Genomic DNA, 14922 nt, shown 5'->3' with positions numbered 1-14922 from the left:
GCGCGGTGGCGCACGCCTATAATCCCAGCGGTTAGGAAGAGGCAGGAGGATTACGAATTTAAAGTCAGCTTCAGTAAAGGCGGGTCACTAACCAACTTAGTGAGACCCTGTGTCTCTCAATAAAATACAAAATAATGCTGGGGATGTAGCTCAGTGGTCGAGTACTCCTCACCCCAATAAATAAATAAAATTTAAAAAAGAGCTGGGGATGTTGCTTAGTGGTAAATTACCCCTGGGTTCAGTCCCCAGTACAACAAGAAAAAATAAAGAAAAGTTTACTAGAGTTACTGAACTCCCCTGGGCTAGTTTGTTTGGAAGTGAGGTTATGTGGGGATACATGGTCTCCAGAAGCCCTTTTTGTAAGGGATCCCACGGAAACCACGTGGACATGGAAAATCACATAAGGGAGTTTACTAAGCAAACACAGTGTCTCCCTGCAGGGCAAGAGAGAAAATGAGAGGAAAAGAAAGGGAATGAGAAAGGGCCCATGCAAGAAAGAGTGTGAAAGCCAGGATAGAGAAAATGAGGAGAGGATGAGAAAAGATGGCGGGGTAGCTATAGTAAAGCAGTTGAATTGCTCAGGGCTAACAGGGGGCCAATAATGGAGAAGGATACTTGCAAGCTGACTGATGAACCAATAGCTAGCTAGGATGTTCACAGACTGACAGTAGTTGGGAGGCAGGGAAAATGGCGCCACCGGAAAGGTGGGGGGGGGGAGCAGCTTTGTACATTACACTTTTATAAAACCATATAACTATATCAGAGAGGTCCTGGGCTCCCAGTTTTGAGAACCTACTTAATTCAGCTCCTTTTTTCACAGACAAGGAAACTAAGACTCTCATACATTTGAAAGGATTCAAACCTAGTGAGTTAGAATTAGAATTAGAACCCAGATTTTATGACTCCCAGCCTCATGCTCTTCATAGTACTTTCTTTTTTTTTTTTTTTTTTTTTTTTTTTTTGCCACAAACCTATATTATGATTTTATTTTTCTTTAAAATTATATCCATTATGACCATATAATAACATTACCTAAAAACACTAACTCAAATGAGAGCAGATATAAAAGGATCAACAAGAAAAGAGAATGCATCTAACTCATGGATTAAAGACAAAGATTAAAAAGGAAGGGTTTGCCGCCTTCCACACCAGAGGAGACAGCGAGTCGAGTCCGTGCTGATTCATGCCTGCACACTGAGATTCGTCGGATTGATTTTCCGTGGCTACATACCACAGTACAGTGAAGTAACCCTCAAGAAGACGTTGGGTCTTTAAAATCTTGGCTTTAAGGAATGACAAATGCCTTTGAAAATATTTTGTTTAGAATCGCTGTGATTATAAAAGTACTTCAGTTAAGAAATCCATCTATAATCAATCTTAAATGGCAGTGCATTTGAAAAATGGCATTGATTTGTAATGTCTGCATTTCCAAAGAAAAATATAGAAAGAACTTAAAAAAGCAAGGTAACTGGTTCTCAAAAAAAGTATCAATTCAAAAATTTACTGCACAAAAATATGTACTCCTTAAGTGTTTCTAATAAATTAACTCCATAACATTTTATGTGTATTTATATTTATATATATATAATCCCTGATAATCTATAAAAGAGGGTCTATAATAGTAAAATAAATGAACTTCAAAAGTACCCCCTTCATAAAATGTATTTAACATTAGTTTTTCTCAAATTTAAGGAATGTAACAATATGTACAACTCGATGTATTAGTATAATACCAAAACAGTACAAGTCCTAATAACAGGCTGTCATAATTGTAAAATGTTTGCATCAAGTTAAAATTGGAGACCAGCATAGTTCAAATGAATACAATTATCCTTGGGAGATTCGCTTTCCAAGTGGAAACAGCAATCGTCTTATCTACAGTAGATTCACAAGAGGTAGTGTTCAAGTTTAAAAAAAAAAAAAAAAAAAAAAAGTACATGCTTATCTTTAACAGAGTCACCAGAAAACATGTTGGTTTCTTAGATGATCAATTAGTGATTTTTTTAATATGAATCTCATTAAGAATGGCCCACACAGCAGAGTTCTGGATGACTGACAGACGAAAGGCCGAGATGGGATTGAGGCTAGGATCCACCATTCCCTCCGCAACACCATTCTCAAACTTTCCTATTCTGAAATAGCCATCTTCTAATCGTTTGTCTTTGGTTTCTTTGCTTATCTCCAAACCTTCTCTCTTAAAGGGCAAAACTTCCACCGTTGTGTTGAGCAGAATATCTCCCGGATGCTCCTGGTTGCCGCTGTGGAAGAGATAACTTTCTACGTTGACTGGCTTATCAAACTTGAAGAGGATGTAGTCCCCAGCTATCGGGGTGATGGCCCAGAAGAAATCCTCCCCCATGTACGTTTTCTCCAGTGTGTGCCCTTGGTAAACTTTCAAGGAAGTAGACACCTCGGCAGGAGGGTTGACATGGATTTTAAGAAGTAATGGTTTCATGTAATCTTTATCCGTGAGTTTCTGGATTTTTCCCGACAGGGACGAATGCAGACCCACATGCTGGAAGAGGGAGGGTCGGAAGCGAATGCGCAGATTTGCCTTCTGCCTATCACAATGTTTTGCATCTTTTTCAGGGTTGCAGACTTTGACCCAGAGAATGTGGTCCAGAAGCCAATCGATGGGTTTCTCCTTATAGAACATAAATATGAATTCCACGATCAGAGTAAGGTCTGGCGCTTGAAACATCTTACCAATGAAGCCCAGCTGGGAAAATTCTAGAATCATCCATTCCTCGGAAGAAAGTTGAAGTGCAAAGTTTTTTATAGTATTAAAATAATTCTGTTTGACAATAATGTCATCTTCAAGCTGAATGTAATATATGCCCTTCTCCTGAGCATACATCATGAGAAAACAGTAATCTAGGTTTTGCTTTGTTCTCCATCTCACTCTTTCTTTCGAGTCTCCAAATGTCTCCTTTAGGTTTGTCAAGTCAGGGTAATAGCTTTCAGGGGGTGATATCACTTCCACCAAGCCAGAACTGATTTCTTTAGAAAATCTCTCCTATGAAGACTACTATAACACAGTCCAACTTCTCCTCAGGATACAGATTATCAATAAGGGAATGAAGAGTTTCTATGAGGTAAGATTTAACTTCTCTCTTCACTGTGGGAATCCCCATTACTATTGAAACTCCCGTTCTTCCACTGCCGATCTGCACAGCAGGCTGAAGGCTACCTTCATTTTGCAATAAATGAGGCAAATGATAATAAATAGTTGGCACTTGAAGGGATTTTTTGCTCGTTAACTCCTTTAGTAGCTTTAGGGTATTACCTGAAAACTTATTCAATGCATCCTTGCTTCCATTTGTTTCAGCTCCTACACTGCGGAACTGTTGGACAATGCTATTCAATTCAGAGGAGCGCTGGGAGATTCTGTGCTCGGCTATTCGAAGACGTTCTTTTAAAGCAAGAAATTCTCGTTGATAAGCAATTAGTTTTTCTTTCCCATTTTGCCATGTAGTATACCAAGATAAAGTGAGGAATGACGTGATAAATGCTAACGCAGTGGCTACAGTTCCATTTCGGAGCCTCATCTCATTTCACCATCACACTGGTTCGTATGTTTGTGATGACAATCAAGACTGTTTTCTTTTTAGCCCGAAGTCAACGGAATCCAGTACTCCTGGCTCTAGGCCAATCAAAACAATCAATGCAAGAGGTTCATTTCAGATGCTCAGGCAGAAGGTGTCTAGCGAGAATACCATTCACAACTGCTACTTCAGATTGTCTTCGTGGTCTTCATGGGCTCCTGTCTGAGGCTGTTTTCTCCCTATCTGCCGCTGGCGCCGGCGCTCCCGCCGCGGCCGCAGGCAGAGCTGCTGTGGCCGCCGCCGCCGCCGCCGCCCATAGTACTTTCTAAAACAATTAGGACATCATCCTTTGAAGGACAATAGGGAGCGGATTTCTGCATAACAATATGGTGTCCTTGGTTCACAGATCCAAGTCAGGCATTTTCAGTGCAGAATTAATGTACTGGAGGCTGATATTCCCATACTTTTGTTAATAGGTTTCACTGAAAAGGTCTCAGACCTAGGGGATAAACTTAGGTGAGTTGCTCTATATGCACTGCAGTTAGCTATAAAATGAACCTATCTACTTCAAGGGTTTCTTATGAAGAGCACATGAAATGGTTTAAGTTCTTTTAGTTGTTGAGGGTGGCCTAGAACTTGTGATCCTCCTGCCTCAGCCTCCTAAGTCCCTGGCTCTGTGAAAGTGCTTTTAGATTGTAAAGTTCCATTCAAATCCATTAACCACACATTTTTTTCTATTCTTATTGAAAGTCTCAAGGGATATGCCTGACCCTGGGGAGGCAAGGAAACAGAATTGAGGTGACCTCTATCCTCAGAGAAGTTGTATGCCTCTGAGGGAATCAGAAATAGAGGGCTAGGGGCTAATAAATAGAGGATTAATTCAGTGATAGAGCACTTCCTTGGCATACCCCAGGCTCTAAGTTTGATTCCCAGCATATGGAGAAAAAAGTAAGTAAAGACCAAGGGAAGGGAGTGTGCCAATAGGGTGATTAAGCTATGAGATATCTTAGTAATTTGGATTTGGGGAGAAGGAAGTGTTCTTAGAGAAAGTGTCCACACTGTTGCCTCCTGGAGGACAAAGAGGTCATTAGCATTATAGGCAATGTAGGCTGTGGGAGGGAGCCGGTTATGGTGGTGCATACCGGCAATCCCAGCTACTTGGGGAAAGCTACTGAACCTGAGGTTCTTATCCCTAAACTGCATAATGTTAATCATCTCAAGGCTTTACTTTACTGACCAAAAGCATGGAAAATTGGGTGGGTGGGCAACCCCAGCAACTTAGTGAGATCCTGTCTCAAAAGAAAAATAAAAAGGTTTGGGGGACTGGGCTCAGTGGTAAAGCGTTTCAGTACGAAAAAAAAAAAAAAAAAAAGGAAAGTGCCCAGTGCAGAAAGTCATACAAAAGTCACTTCCTTTCAGTTCTGTACCTTGAACAAAGCTGGGGGTCACTTTTGTTCCCACATAGTAAACTTGTCAAGTAGTATTGCTCCCACTTCGTGGGGGACCTCAGTGCCGCCGTTCGCGCCTGCGCGGTGGGTGCCTTACGTAGGAGCTGGTTGCTGCATACGCTGCTGGAGTCGCCTGGCAACCAGGTTGCCTGGCAAACGGCGCGCGCCAAAGGCCGGGGGGCGCCAGAAGACTGGAAGAGCTAAGACAGGTGAGGGGCGGCGGTGGGTCAGCGGCCCGGGAACAGGGGGGCTCCTTGACCTACCTAGACCCTTCTACCTAGGACCTATGTCCCCACACCCCAACCTGCGTCTTTTTATAAGTGACAGGATTCCAGCGTGCCCTTCAGAGGAGGGCAGTTCCCTGTCCCAGTGCCTACTGTTTGCTGAGAGGGGAGCCCAGATCAGAGATGATTGCGTCATTCCAAGCTAGGCCCTTTCCCCCTTGTCATCTGATGCCAGGTATCAGAGTTTGGTTCACTTTTTACTGGGGAGATTCCTGATCATACGATTAAATACGATAACAATCATAACAATAACCACAATCTCATATGATAATGCTGGGAGGACAGGAAGGAAGTACTATCATTACTTCCTTTTTGCAGCTGTAGAAAGGCACAGGTGGAGGAAATAACTTATTAAGGACCTCTGAATGGCCTGGGTTTGCAGCCAACCCTTAACCACTAAGCCACACTGCTAATAGTTGTTCAAACTATGTGTGCAATAAAAATAACTCATCCTTTAACCTTAATTCTATTTTTTAAGGTGTATTCTAAACATATGAATATGGGTCCTTGACAGGTGAATGAGCTAGACCTGGATTTGAACAATGGCTTCTAGCTTTACCAATTCTGTGACCTTCAACAAGCTCCTTGGCCTCTTTCTCAATTTCCTCATTTGTAAAATGTGGATGATACAAGTCCTCTCTTTATGGGGTGGGATGAGTTAGGTATTAGTTGTTGCTGGCACCAGATAATCACTAAATGGAGATTTGTAGTTTGGACTGTTATTTTACCTTCACTGTGATAAATCTCTTCATTGCACTCAGCCTCAGTTTGCTCATCTGTAAAATGGAAGTAAATATAGCCACCCACCTGCCCTCACAGTTTTGATGATCAGATGAGAAGTAGTTTTTAAATTACAATAGTAATAACACAGCTTTTTGCGTTCTTTTAATCAGTGGTCTCTGCAGAACTTCATTTTGAAAGTCCTTTGCCTGTGGAAAGATGGCTCATGCCCGGATCTCCATGTATCTTCCTCCTGACATCAACCCCACCAAGGCTGCCATTGCCTATGGTTGTAGGGCCCTGCCCAAGCTGAATGAGGAGCTAAATTCAGAAGATCTGCTGACAAGGCAGAAAGCCCTCATGGCACTCTGTGATCTCATGCATGACCCTGAGTATGTCTATGAGGCCATCAACCTAGGTGAGAATTTCACAGCCCAGGTGACCATGACTGGGATCTTGCCATGGCTCAGACACTGTTTGGAGCTTCAGTAATAAGGGTTGCTATTTAATGAGCCTCACTTGGGGCCAGCAGTATACCAAGTTTTGTGCCTGAATTATCTTAGTTTTTATAGTGGCCTCCTATAAGAGAGGATATGTTCTCAATCTATAGACCAGAAGACCGAGATTCAAAGAAATGGTGTGAGCCTGGGGTTGCCTAATCAATGAATTAATCAGGCTTTTTTTTTTTTTCTTGGTACTAGGGATTGAACCCAGGGATGCTACCACTGAGTTACACCCCCAGATCTTTGTTTTTTTTTTTATTTTTGAGACCAAGACTCACTAAGTTGCTTAGAGCTTTGCTGATTTGCTGAGGCTGGCCTAGAACTTGTACATGATTACAGTCATGTACAGAGTTTTTATTTGCTGAATCTGGCATCCTTAGATATATCCCATTCAAGGTCACATGACTAGTTTGGGACAGGTTGTAATTTTACCTCATGTCTCTCCTGGGGTCAAAGAAATGGCAAATGTCTTTTGCTTAACCCCATGGAAGACTTTCAGAAAAGGTACTGGTAGGAAGTATACAAGGAAAATCATGAGAAGTGTAAGATGAGATGGTCCCTGGGTGTGAGCCCTTTCAGTGACTCTCAAATGCTATGTAATTGACATGATTCCCTAACACTCCAAAGCAGAGGAAATGCTAGTCTTTCTTGTTGCCCAATATTTGCTCACATGTTGACTTCTGAGTTAGTTAATTTGTAGTACTGGCAAATGTTCAAAGATTTTTCTACCTCACAGGCTGCCTGGAGAGCCTGAAGTCTTTGCTGAAGGATAGTGATGACCTGGTTCGAATAAAGACCACCGAGGTGCTCTATATCATGGCGACTCATAACGTGGGCAGGTGGGCAGCTGTCTCTGCAAACCAATGCCTTACTTGGAAGACACACTCCTCTCCTGGGTAGATGTTCCTGAATGACCTTGAGTGCTCTTAAATTTTTTCTGTAGCACTGGTCTTTGGTGGGACTTCTGCTAGGCCAGAACAAGCCTCTATGTGGGGATGATTTTGGTTCCCTTTGTGAGGGCCTAATGGGACCCTCTGTCTCAGACTAATTTTTATGTTAGCTTCTAGCTCTGAACTTCCCACTTTGAAGGTAGAACATTCAGAACCCACATATGCAACAATTTTGCATTTTCTTTGCTTTTTATGGGAAGCCAATTTCCCTGTCCCAGGTCCCTACAGGGTCTGACTTTGATTCCTGTTCCTATGCAGGTGGTAAAACACCAGCTTCAAAGCACAGATCTGTTTTGGATTGGTGACCTTACTTCTTGCTCAGGATGCTAAGGTTGTTGGTTTCTGGCACCGGAAATGTCCCTTTCCTGTGTACAGATTTGCATTTTACATTGAAAACATATTTCACCTAGCGTTTTGGTTAAGGGTTAGTGGTAGTGGAGGAAGGGTTGGAGGTGCTTTACCATATTTATTGAGTTCAATCTTGTGACCAGAGATCACTAGTTTTACTTTGTATTAAAAACAGGACCCCAGCTGGGCATAGTAGTGTGCACCTGTAATCCTAGAGGTTTTGGAGGCTAAGGCAGGAGGACTGCAAGTTTGAGACCAACCCCAGCAATTTAATGAGGTTCAAAGCAACTTAGCAAGACCCTGTCTCAAAATAAAATAATAAAAGGGCTGGGAATGTGGCTCAGTGGTTAAACACCCCTGAGTTCAATCCCTGGTACCCAAATAAACAAATAGAACCCCAAATCATATCCCCAAACCCTACCCCTAGTCTTCTATATGAAAGAGACTATTGCCCAGTGTGCACAGGTCCAGAAAATAAGGAAGGGCAGCTCAAAGGGCAAGGTGCTGACTGCCTTTGGACTTCAGTGTAAACACAGGCACCCATTCAGAGACTTCAATCTGTCAAGAGTGTGGGGGTATCTCATAAAACCCAAACTTACTGGGTCCTGACATTCCCCAAGCTCTCAGACTCTTGGGATCCTTCTCGGTACCTGCTTCAACCTGATCCTGCATGCAGCCCTGGCCTAACTGGGGCTATGAATGCCATCACTTTTCCCCAAGTACAGCAGTGATCTTACAACTAAAGCCAACAGCTTTTGGAGCCCATTCAAGTCCTGCGTAACTGTCCTGAACTGCTCTTATTGAAACCTTTTTGCCCTCTTGCTATACAGGTAATAATGGTGTGGGGAGAGACAGAGAGAGGGGAAGGTAGTGCCACCATTAGCAATAGGCAGGTGGATCAGTGCTGTGGCCAGACCAGTGGGGTGTAGATGTGGGCCATGGTGTATCAGAGTGGGGGGCATGCTGTTTTGCTCTGTGATCTCTTGATCCAAGTCTCATTTTGCCTATCTGAAATTACCTCAGGATGGTTCTTTAAAACTTTAGATAGGGCCAGGTGTGTTGGTGCATGCCTGTGCTGAGGTGGGAGGATCACTTGAGCCCACAAGTTCAAGCCCAGCCTGGGTAACATAGCAAGATCCTGTCTCAAACCAAATAAGAACAACTAACCAATAAACAAAAACAACTTTAGGGATACACAGGAGTCAAGTATCTCTCATTTTTCCTGTTGTTTTTCCTCTCTTTTTTGGACCTGATATAGACATTAGGTAATAATCTTTAGAGATGGACAATGGATGCTGAGGAGAGATGCTCAAATAGAAGTAAATGCCTAGGGAAGGTGATAGTAAATTGTTCAGTGGCACTGGGATAACCTGCACCAGGGAGTCCTGGCTGTGCCCACATTAACAAGACGGGAGGACACAGTAAAAAATCTGGAACATATTCAGTGTTCTCAGCCATTCCTCACACCACCATTGTGAGGCAAGTTGTGGGGCTGGGAGGAGACCAGAGAAAGGACTTTCTACTGTGTGCCAGGGCCTAGGAGTCCAAACCCCAGCCTCTTTTAGCATATCACATTGGACAAGGAAGACAAAGGGCCAAAAGCAAATATGAATGATTTCTAAATTTCCCCTAAGTTCAGCAGTGATCTTACAACAAAAGCCAATAGCTTTTGGAGCCCATTCAAATCCTGTGTAACTGCCCTGAACTGCCCTTGTTGAAAACTTTTTGCCCTTTTGCTATACAAGTAATGATGGAAGATAGCAGCCCAGGCTTCACATCTTGACACCTTGGGAAGTCAATTCACATGATATTCTCATGAATAGGAGAGTTTCCTAGATGGTCTGACTGGTCCTCTAGCTTGCCTGCTGGTGAGGGGGGCCACATACTCTACAGACAAACACAATTGGCTTTATTATTATTTTTATTTTTTGGGTGATGGAGATTAAACCCAGGGCCTCATGCATGTTAAGGACATGCTTTGCCACTGAAATAGACACTGCAGTCTTTTTATTTTATTTTTAAAAATGAGATGGGGTCTCATTGTTTCCTAGGTTGGTCCTGAACTCCTTGGCCTTAGACTCCTGTGTAGGTGGGACTACAGGTATACACCACCCGGCTTTCAAGTATGAATGACAGAGTGGGTCACAGGGCACTGACCGAAGGGAATCCAATGGTCAGTGAAGGCCCCTGCAACTTGTGTGTCCCACTATGATCTTTTCTTCCAGAACAATTCAAAACATGCCATAAATACATGACCAGTGTAACTTCATATCAAGTACAACCACAAAAATAGGATACTAATTAGAATAAGTTACTCCATATATGTATAACATGTCAAAATATATTCTACTGTCATGTATGTCTAAACAACAACAATGACAAAAAACATGACATAAAGTTAAGTCCAACAAATGCCACAGTAACATAATTAGTTGCATGTGTCCTGTGTTCTGGGCACTTAGCTGCGGGCTTCATCCATGACTTCTCATTTATCCCTGAACTCTGTCCTGACAGATGGGACCTCAGAAGTCCTCTTTCCAGGTTCAGCTGGATTCAATAATCAGTTGGTTGCTTTAAAGAAATGGTGAAAAACAAGGAATTCAAGAAATGGTATATTTTCTTCAAAGGATTCATTTTAACCCACAACACAAAGATTAAGGCATTTGCTAATCCCTGTGTGGGATCTGGGCCTTTTCTAGGACATGGATCCACTGAATGGTGTTTCCTGTCAACTTTTTTGCTTTAACCACATACCTGATTTGCAACTTTGGTATCATTAAAGCAGAGCAAGAACTGAAAGACATCGATGAAATAAGCTGTGTGTGAAAAATCTTCTAGAATCTTTTACAATTATCTCACCTCTTTTTTTTAGATTCACTTCTGAGTCTTTGCAAAACATTCCATCTTTTTCTTTTTTCATAAGGAAAATTTAAAGTCTTCCCATGCAATTGGTTTACCTAATGTTTAATTATATTGTTCATAATTATAAAAACAAGCATAACAGGTGCCAGTAGGTCTGAAGGTAAGCAGCTGGCCTCTGGCAAGCTCACAACTCAGCTGGGGGAACAGAAGTGGAAGGGGTTGTGGGGGTGGGCCTATGAAGCTGAGAGCCAGTGAGTGAGCTCAGCCCTGCAGTTCAGGCAAGTAGGTTACACCCCTCTGTTGACCCATCCTCATTTTATAGACCTTGGGATTGATTGAAGGTCAGAAGAGGAAAATAAGAATATAGGGGCACAAAGAGCTGGAGTCTAAATCATGGCTAGGAAGGAGCAGAGCTATGTGATTCTTATCACCACACAAATTACTGCTTTGTTCTCATGGCTTCTGTGGATTCCAGAATATGATGTTTACCTCAGGCTTTATCTGCCCTATCATGAATTCAGACTCAAACAGGGGCCTTACCTCTTATTTGATCCTCTGCAGGCATGGTATTAGTTATATCTAAATCCACTTTTTCTTCCCAGAAATGGCTTTTTAGAGAATAATGTCATCCTTGCCCTGTCCTTCCTGATGAATGACCCCTACTCACTGTGCCGGCAGAACCTGCACCAGGCATTCAAGCACCTGGCCGAGCTACCTTCAGGTAGGCTTGCCCCACAAGCAGATCTGGTGGGTCTTCCTATGTCCCCTGGACCTCCTCTACAGGTCATGTACATGCCAGACTGCAGATCACAGTCCATAGCAAATTTAAAAAAAAATTTTTAAGTTACCATTTTGCTGGGCATAATGGTATGTGCCTATAATCCCAGTTACTTGGGAGGCCAAGGTAGGAGGCACACCTGAACCCATGAGTTTAAGACCAGCCTGGGTAACAGACCCACATCTCAACACTTTTAGCAACAACAAAAAAGTTACCTTTTTATTAAAACACAACATGTATTTTTCAAAAGCATATATAGGGCCAGTGGGTCATAGCTCAGAGATAGAGTACATACTTAGTAAGTACAAGGCCCTGGGTTCAATCCCCAGCACCTATCCCCTAAAAAACAAACAAACAAACAAACAAACAAAAAACCCCCCCAAAACCTCCACAAATGTGAACATTTGATTAAATTGTACTAAATGAGTATGCCATTTGACAACTACCCAAGTCAAGAACGTGGAATATTTCACCATTCCAAGACTTCCCATAGACACCATACAGGGTTCTACTTCTCATCCAAAGGGAAACAATTTATTTAATTTATAAGGCCACAGCTTAGCTCATTTTTTTTTTTCCGGTGCTGGGGATTGAACACAGGTCCTTACACATGGTAATCATGCACTACACCCTTAACCCTGTTCATGTCTTTTAAAAAACTTAATGGAAATAGAAACATACAGATTGTAATATTTTGATTTTAGCTTCTTTCACTTGCTAATTTGTTTCTGAGATTCATATATGTTATATATTACTGATTTTTGTTGATTTAGTCTTGGAGTTTTTTATATATATTATGAGAATGTACTACAGTTTATCCATTCTGCTGCTGAGGGACATTTGAGTTGTTTTTACTTATGGCTACCGAGAACAAAGGACAAAGGGGTTATAAACATTCTTATATATGTCTTTTGGTGGGCACATATGTACATTTATTTTGAGACATACTAGGAGTAGAAAGGCTGGCAAAGGATAAATTCATGTTCAGCTTTAGATGGTATTGCTAAAGGATTTTCTAAAATAGTTGCTCCAATTTCCACTCCTATCAGCAGTATATGAGAGTTCCAGGTACTCTACATCCTAACCAACATTTGGTCTTTTTATTTTAGCTAGTTTGATGTGTGTGTGTGTGTGTGTGTGAATAGTATCTCATTTTTATATTACTATATATTTCCTTGGTGATTAAAGGAAGTTTGTTTATTTATTTATTTATTTTTCTTTCTGAGATAGGGGTCTCACTATGTTGCCCCGCCTGGGCCTAAACTTCTAGGCTCAAGAAATCCTCCTGCCTCTCAGCGACCTGAGTAGCTGGGATCATAGGTATAGGCTACCATTCCTGACTGGAGAGGCCCTTTAAATGTTCTCTTTTGTGAAATGTCACAATAGATTGTTAGTAATAAAGAAGGCCTACCCCAAAGGCAATGCTATACACACTCACTGTGGGCCCTTCCAACCCTGGCCTGCGGTACCCTTCAGGTGACTGCTTCTGTTAATTAGATGGGGAGTCTAGGGTAACAGTCACATGTCAACCACAGCCAGAGGGTTGATACTTGTGTCAGGCTGACATCTACCTGGTTGCATGACTACAATGAGCATTTTTAAATGAGGTGCTCATTCCAAGAGGTGGGATAGTAGGCCTTGAAGTGGTACCTTAGGTAAAGGTAGACAAATCAATGTTGTAGTACAGAAGTCAGATGAATCTGGTTTCCCTTTGCCCTTCCCCTCTTTTCCACTAGTTATTTACTCAAATATAAAGTGAGGACAAAGTTAGATAAAGGTGAGAAAACACTGGCTAAGTGTACAGTCCAGCACTCTGCAGGATGGAAGAAATATAAGCATTCAGGGACTGTAAGACCTCCCTGAATTAAGGCCCAGAGACACATGACTGTGAAATCAGGTGCAGAAAGACAGGCCCCGCAGAGCACTGCCCATGAGGGCCTGGGATTGCTGCCTGGTTTCTGAGGCACATCTTCCTTCAGCTGAACTGGGCTGGATGTTGGAGAGCATGTTAGGCTAGACAACAGAACCTCTGGTGGTGTTTAAAAAAAAAAAGACCACTATAGGGGCTGGTATTGTTGCTCATTGGTAGAGTGCTTGCCTACCATGTGGAGGCACTAGATTCAGTCCTCAGCACCATATAAAAAAAAATAAATAAAATAAAGGTATCATGTCCATCTATAACTAAAACAAACAAACAAACAAACCCCCCAAAACTAATGCTTAACTTAAAAAATAGACAACTATATCCCTTGTCCTTTATCATGCCACCAAGATCAGTTATCTCTGGGGATCACCTCTGTACACATTTGTTTTTATTTTTCTATGTGGTAATGGGGATTGAACCCAGGGCCTCCCACATGTCAGGCAAGCACTCTACCACTGAGCTACATCTCTAGCCCACACACATTTATTTCTTAAATGTACCTTGGCTGTTTCTCACATGTACCTGGGGTGGAGAGCCTTGAGATATCTGGTGTCTTCATGGAGGTCCAGTATGAGTGCCCTGTGCTCTCCACACTAAAACTCAAGGAGTGAGACAGGACCTGGTCCCCTCATTCTTAGTGTGTAGGGAGAAGGGCCTTTGCTCTCATCCAAGGCTCTTAAAATTAGTGTCACCTATTTAAAAAATTCAGAGAAACTGAGATAATAATAACGAACATTGAGTACCATCATCCAGCTTTGCCAAATTGTAACATTTTATCATATTTCATATTTGTTTGAAAAGTCATATATAAAATCCAAGTGCCCTGTGAACCTTTTCCTACCCTTCTTCCTATCCTCCCTTGAACACCAATAATTTTGTGACTGTATCCCCAATATATCTTTATATTTTACCACAAATATAAATTTTATATATATACACATATATATAAATTTGACTTTGCGTATCTTAAAACTTTAACAGATTTTTTTTTATATATATCCCTATGCTACTTAAATAACTTTTAAAACACTGCTTTTTAAAAAGTATTTTTAAGTAGCTTGGATAAATATTGAGATTATCCATGTCATATCATGGGCTCTATTTCATTTCTTCCCACTGCTGCATGTTTTCACAGCATTTGACTGTATCATGATTTTTTTAATTTGTTCTTTTTAGATATACATGACAGTATAGTTTGATATATCATACTCAGCCATAAAGAAGAATGAAATTATGCCATGATGTTTCTATGTTGGTTGTTTCATCTCCTGTGCTGCAGAAGGAATGAACAATGAGAGATCCTGCTCTGGTTTTCCTGCTATACCCAAGGGAGAATCCCTCCAGGGCCTCTTCTGAGGAGGGCGATGACACATCCTTGTCAGCTCTGATGGGTAGCTCTGATGTTTCATTGTTGTGCTGCTTTGCTGATCTTTGTGACGGGTAAGAAGGAATACTCCTTCTGCCTGGTACCCCCTCTGGCAATTTTCTGCCCAGAGCCTCTAGGGATCCAGGACACTCAGAGTTCTTTTTCTATTTCTTATTGATTCGAGGAAGTGTTCT

At 41.8% G+C, this 14922-nt stretch overlaps 1 protein-coding gene and 1 pseudogene across 6 annotated transcripts in view; one reads left to right on the top strand and one right to left on the bottom strand.

The window, feature by feature from the left end:
• Positions 1 to 14922, top strand: part of RSPH14 (radial spoke head 14 homolog) — a 239423-nt gene that overhangs the window by 642 nt on the left and 223859 nt on the right. Inside the window, exons 1-4 of one of the 5 annotated variants that reach the window (XM_079149734.1) lie at positions 5001 to 5202; positions 6171 to 6415; positions 7237 to 7339; positions 11263 to 11381. In XM_079149734.1, the coding sequence (XP_079005860.1) occupies positions 6217 to 6415; positions 7237 to 7339; positions 11263 to 11381 (421 nt within the window). In that variant the 5' untranslated portion in view covers positions 5001 to 5202; positions 6171 to 6216. Of the gene's footprint in view, positions 1 to 5000; positions 5203 to 6170; positions 6416 to 7236; positions 7340 to 11262; positions 11382 to 14922 lie in introns of those variants that run through there. The other 4 variants (XM_079149735.1, XM_079149736.1, XM_079149732.1 and 1 more) reach the window with 4 other exon arrangements.
• Positions 1486 to 3853, bottom strand: LOC306668737 (alpha-1,3-mannosyl-glycoprotein 4-beta-N-acetylglucosaminyltransferase A-like; annotated as a pseudogene). Its single transcript has one exon. The product of its transcript is annotated as an alpha-1,3-mannosyl-glycoprotein 4-beta-N-acetylglucosaminyltransferase A-like (transcript).

This window comes from Sciurus vulgaris (genome assembly GCF_902686455.1).
Source record: "Sciurus vulgaris genome assembly, chromosome: 8".
Lineage (NCBI taxonomy): Eukaryota > Metazoa > Chordata > Mammalia > Rodentia > Sciuridae > Sciurus > Sciurus vulgaris.
This window is presented reverse-complemented; position numbering and strand designations above follow the sequence as displayed.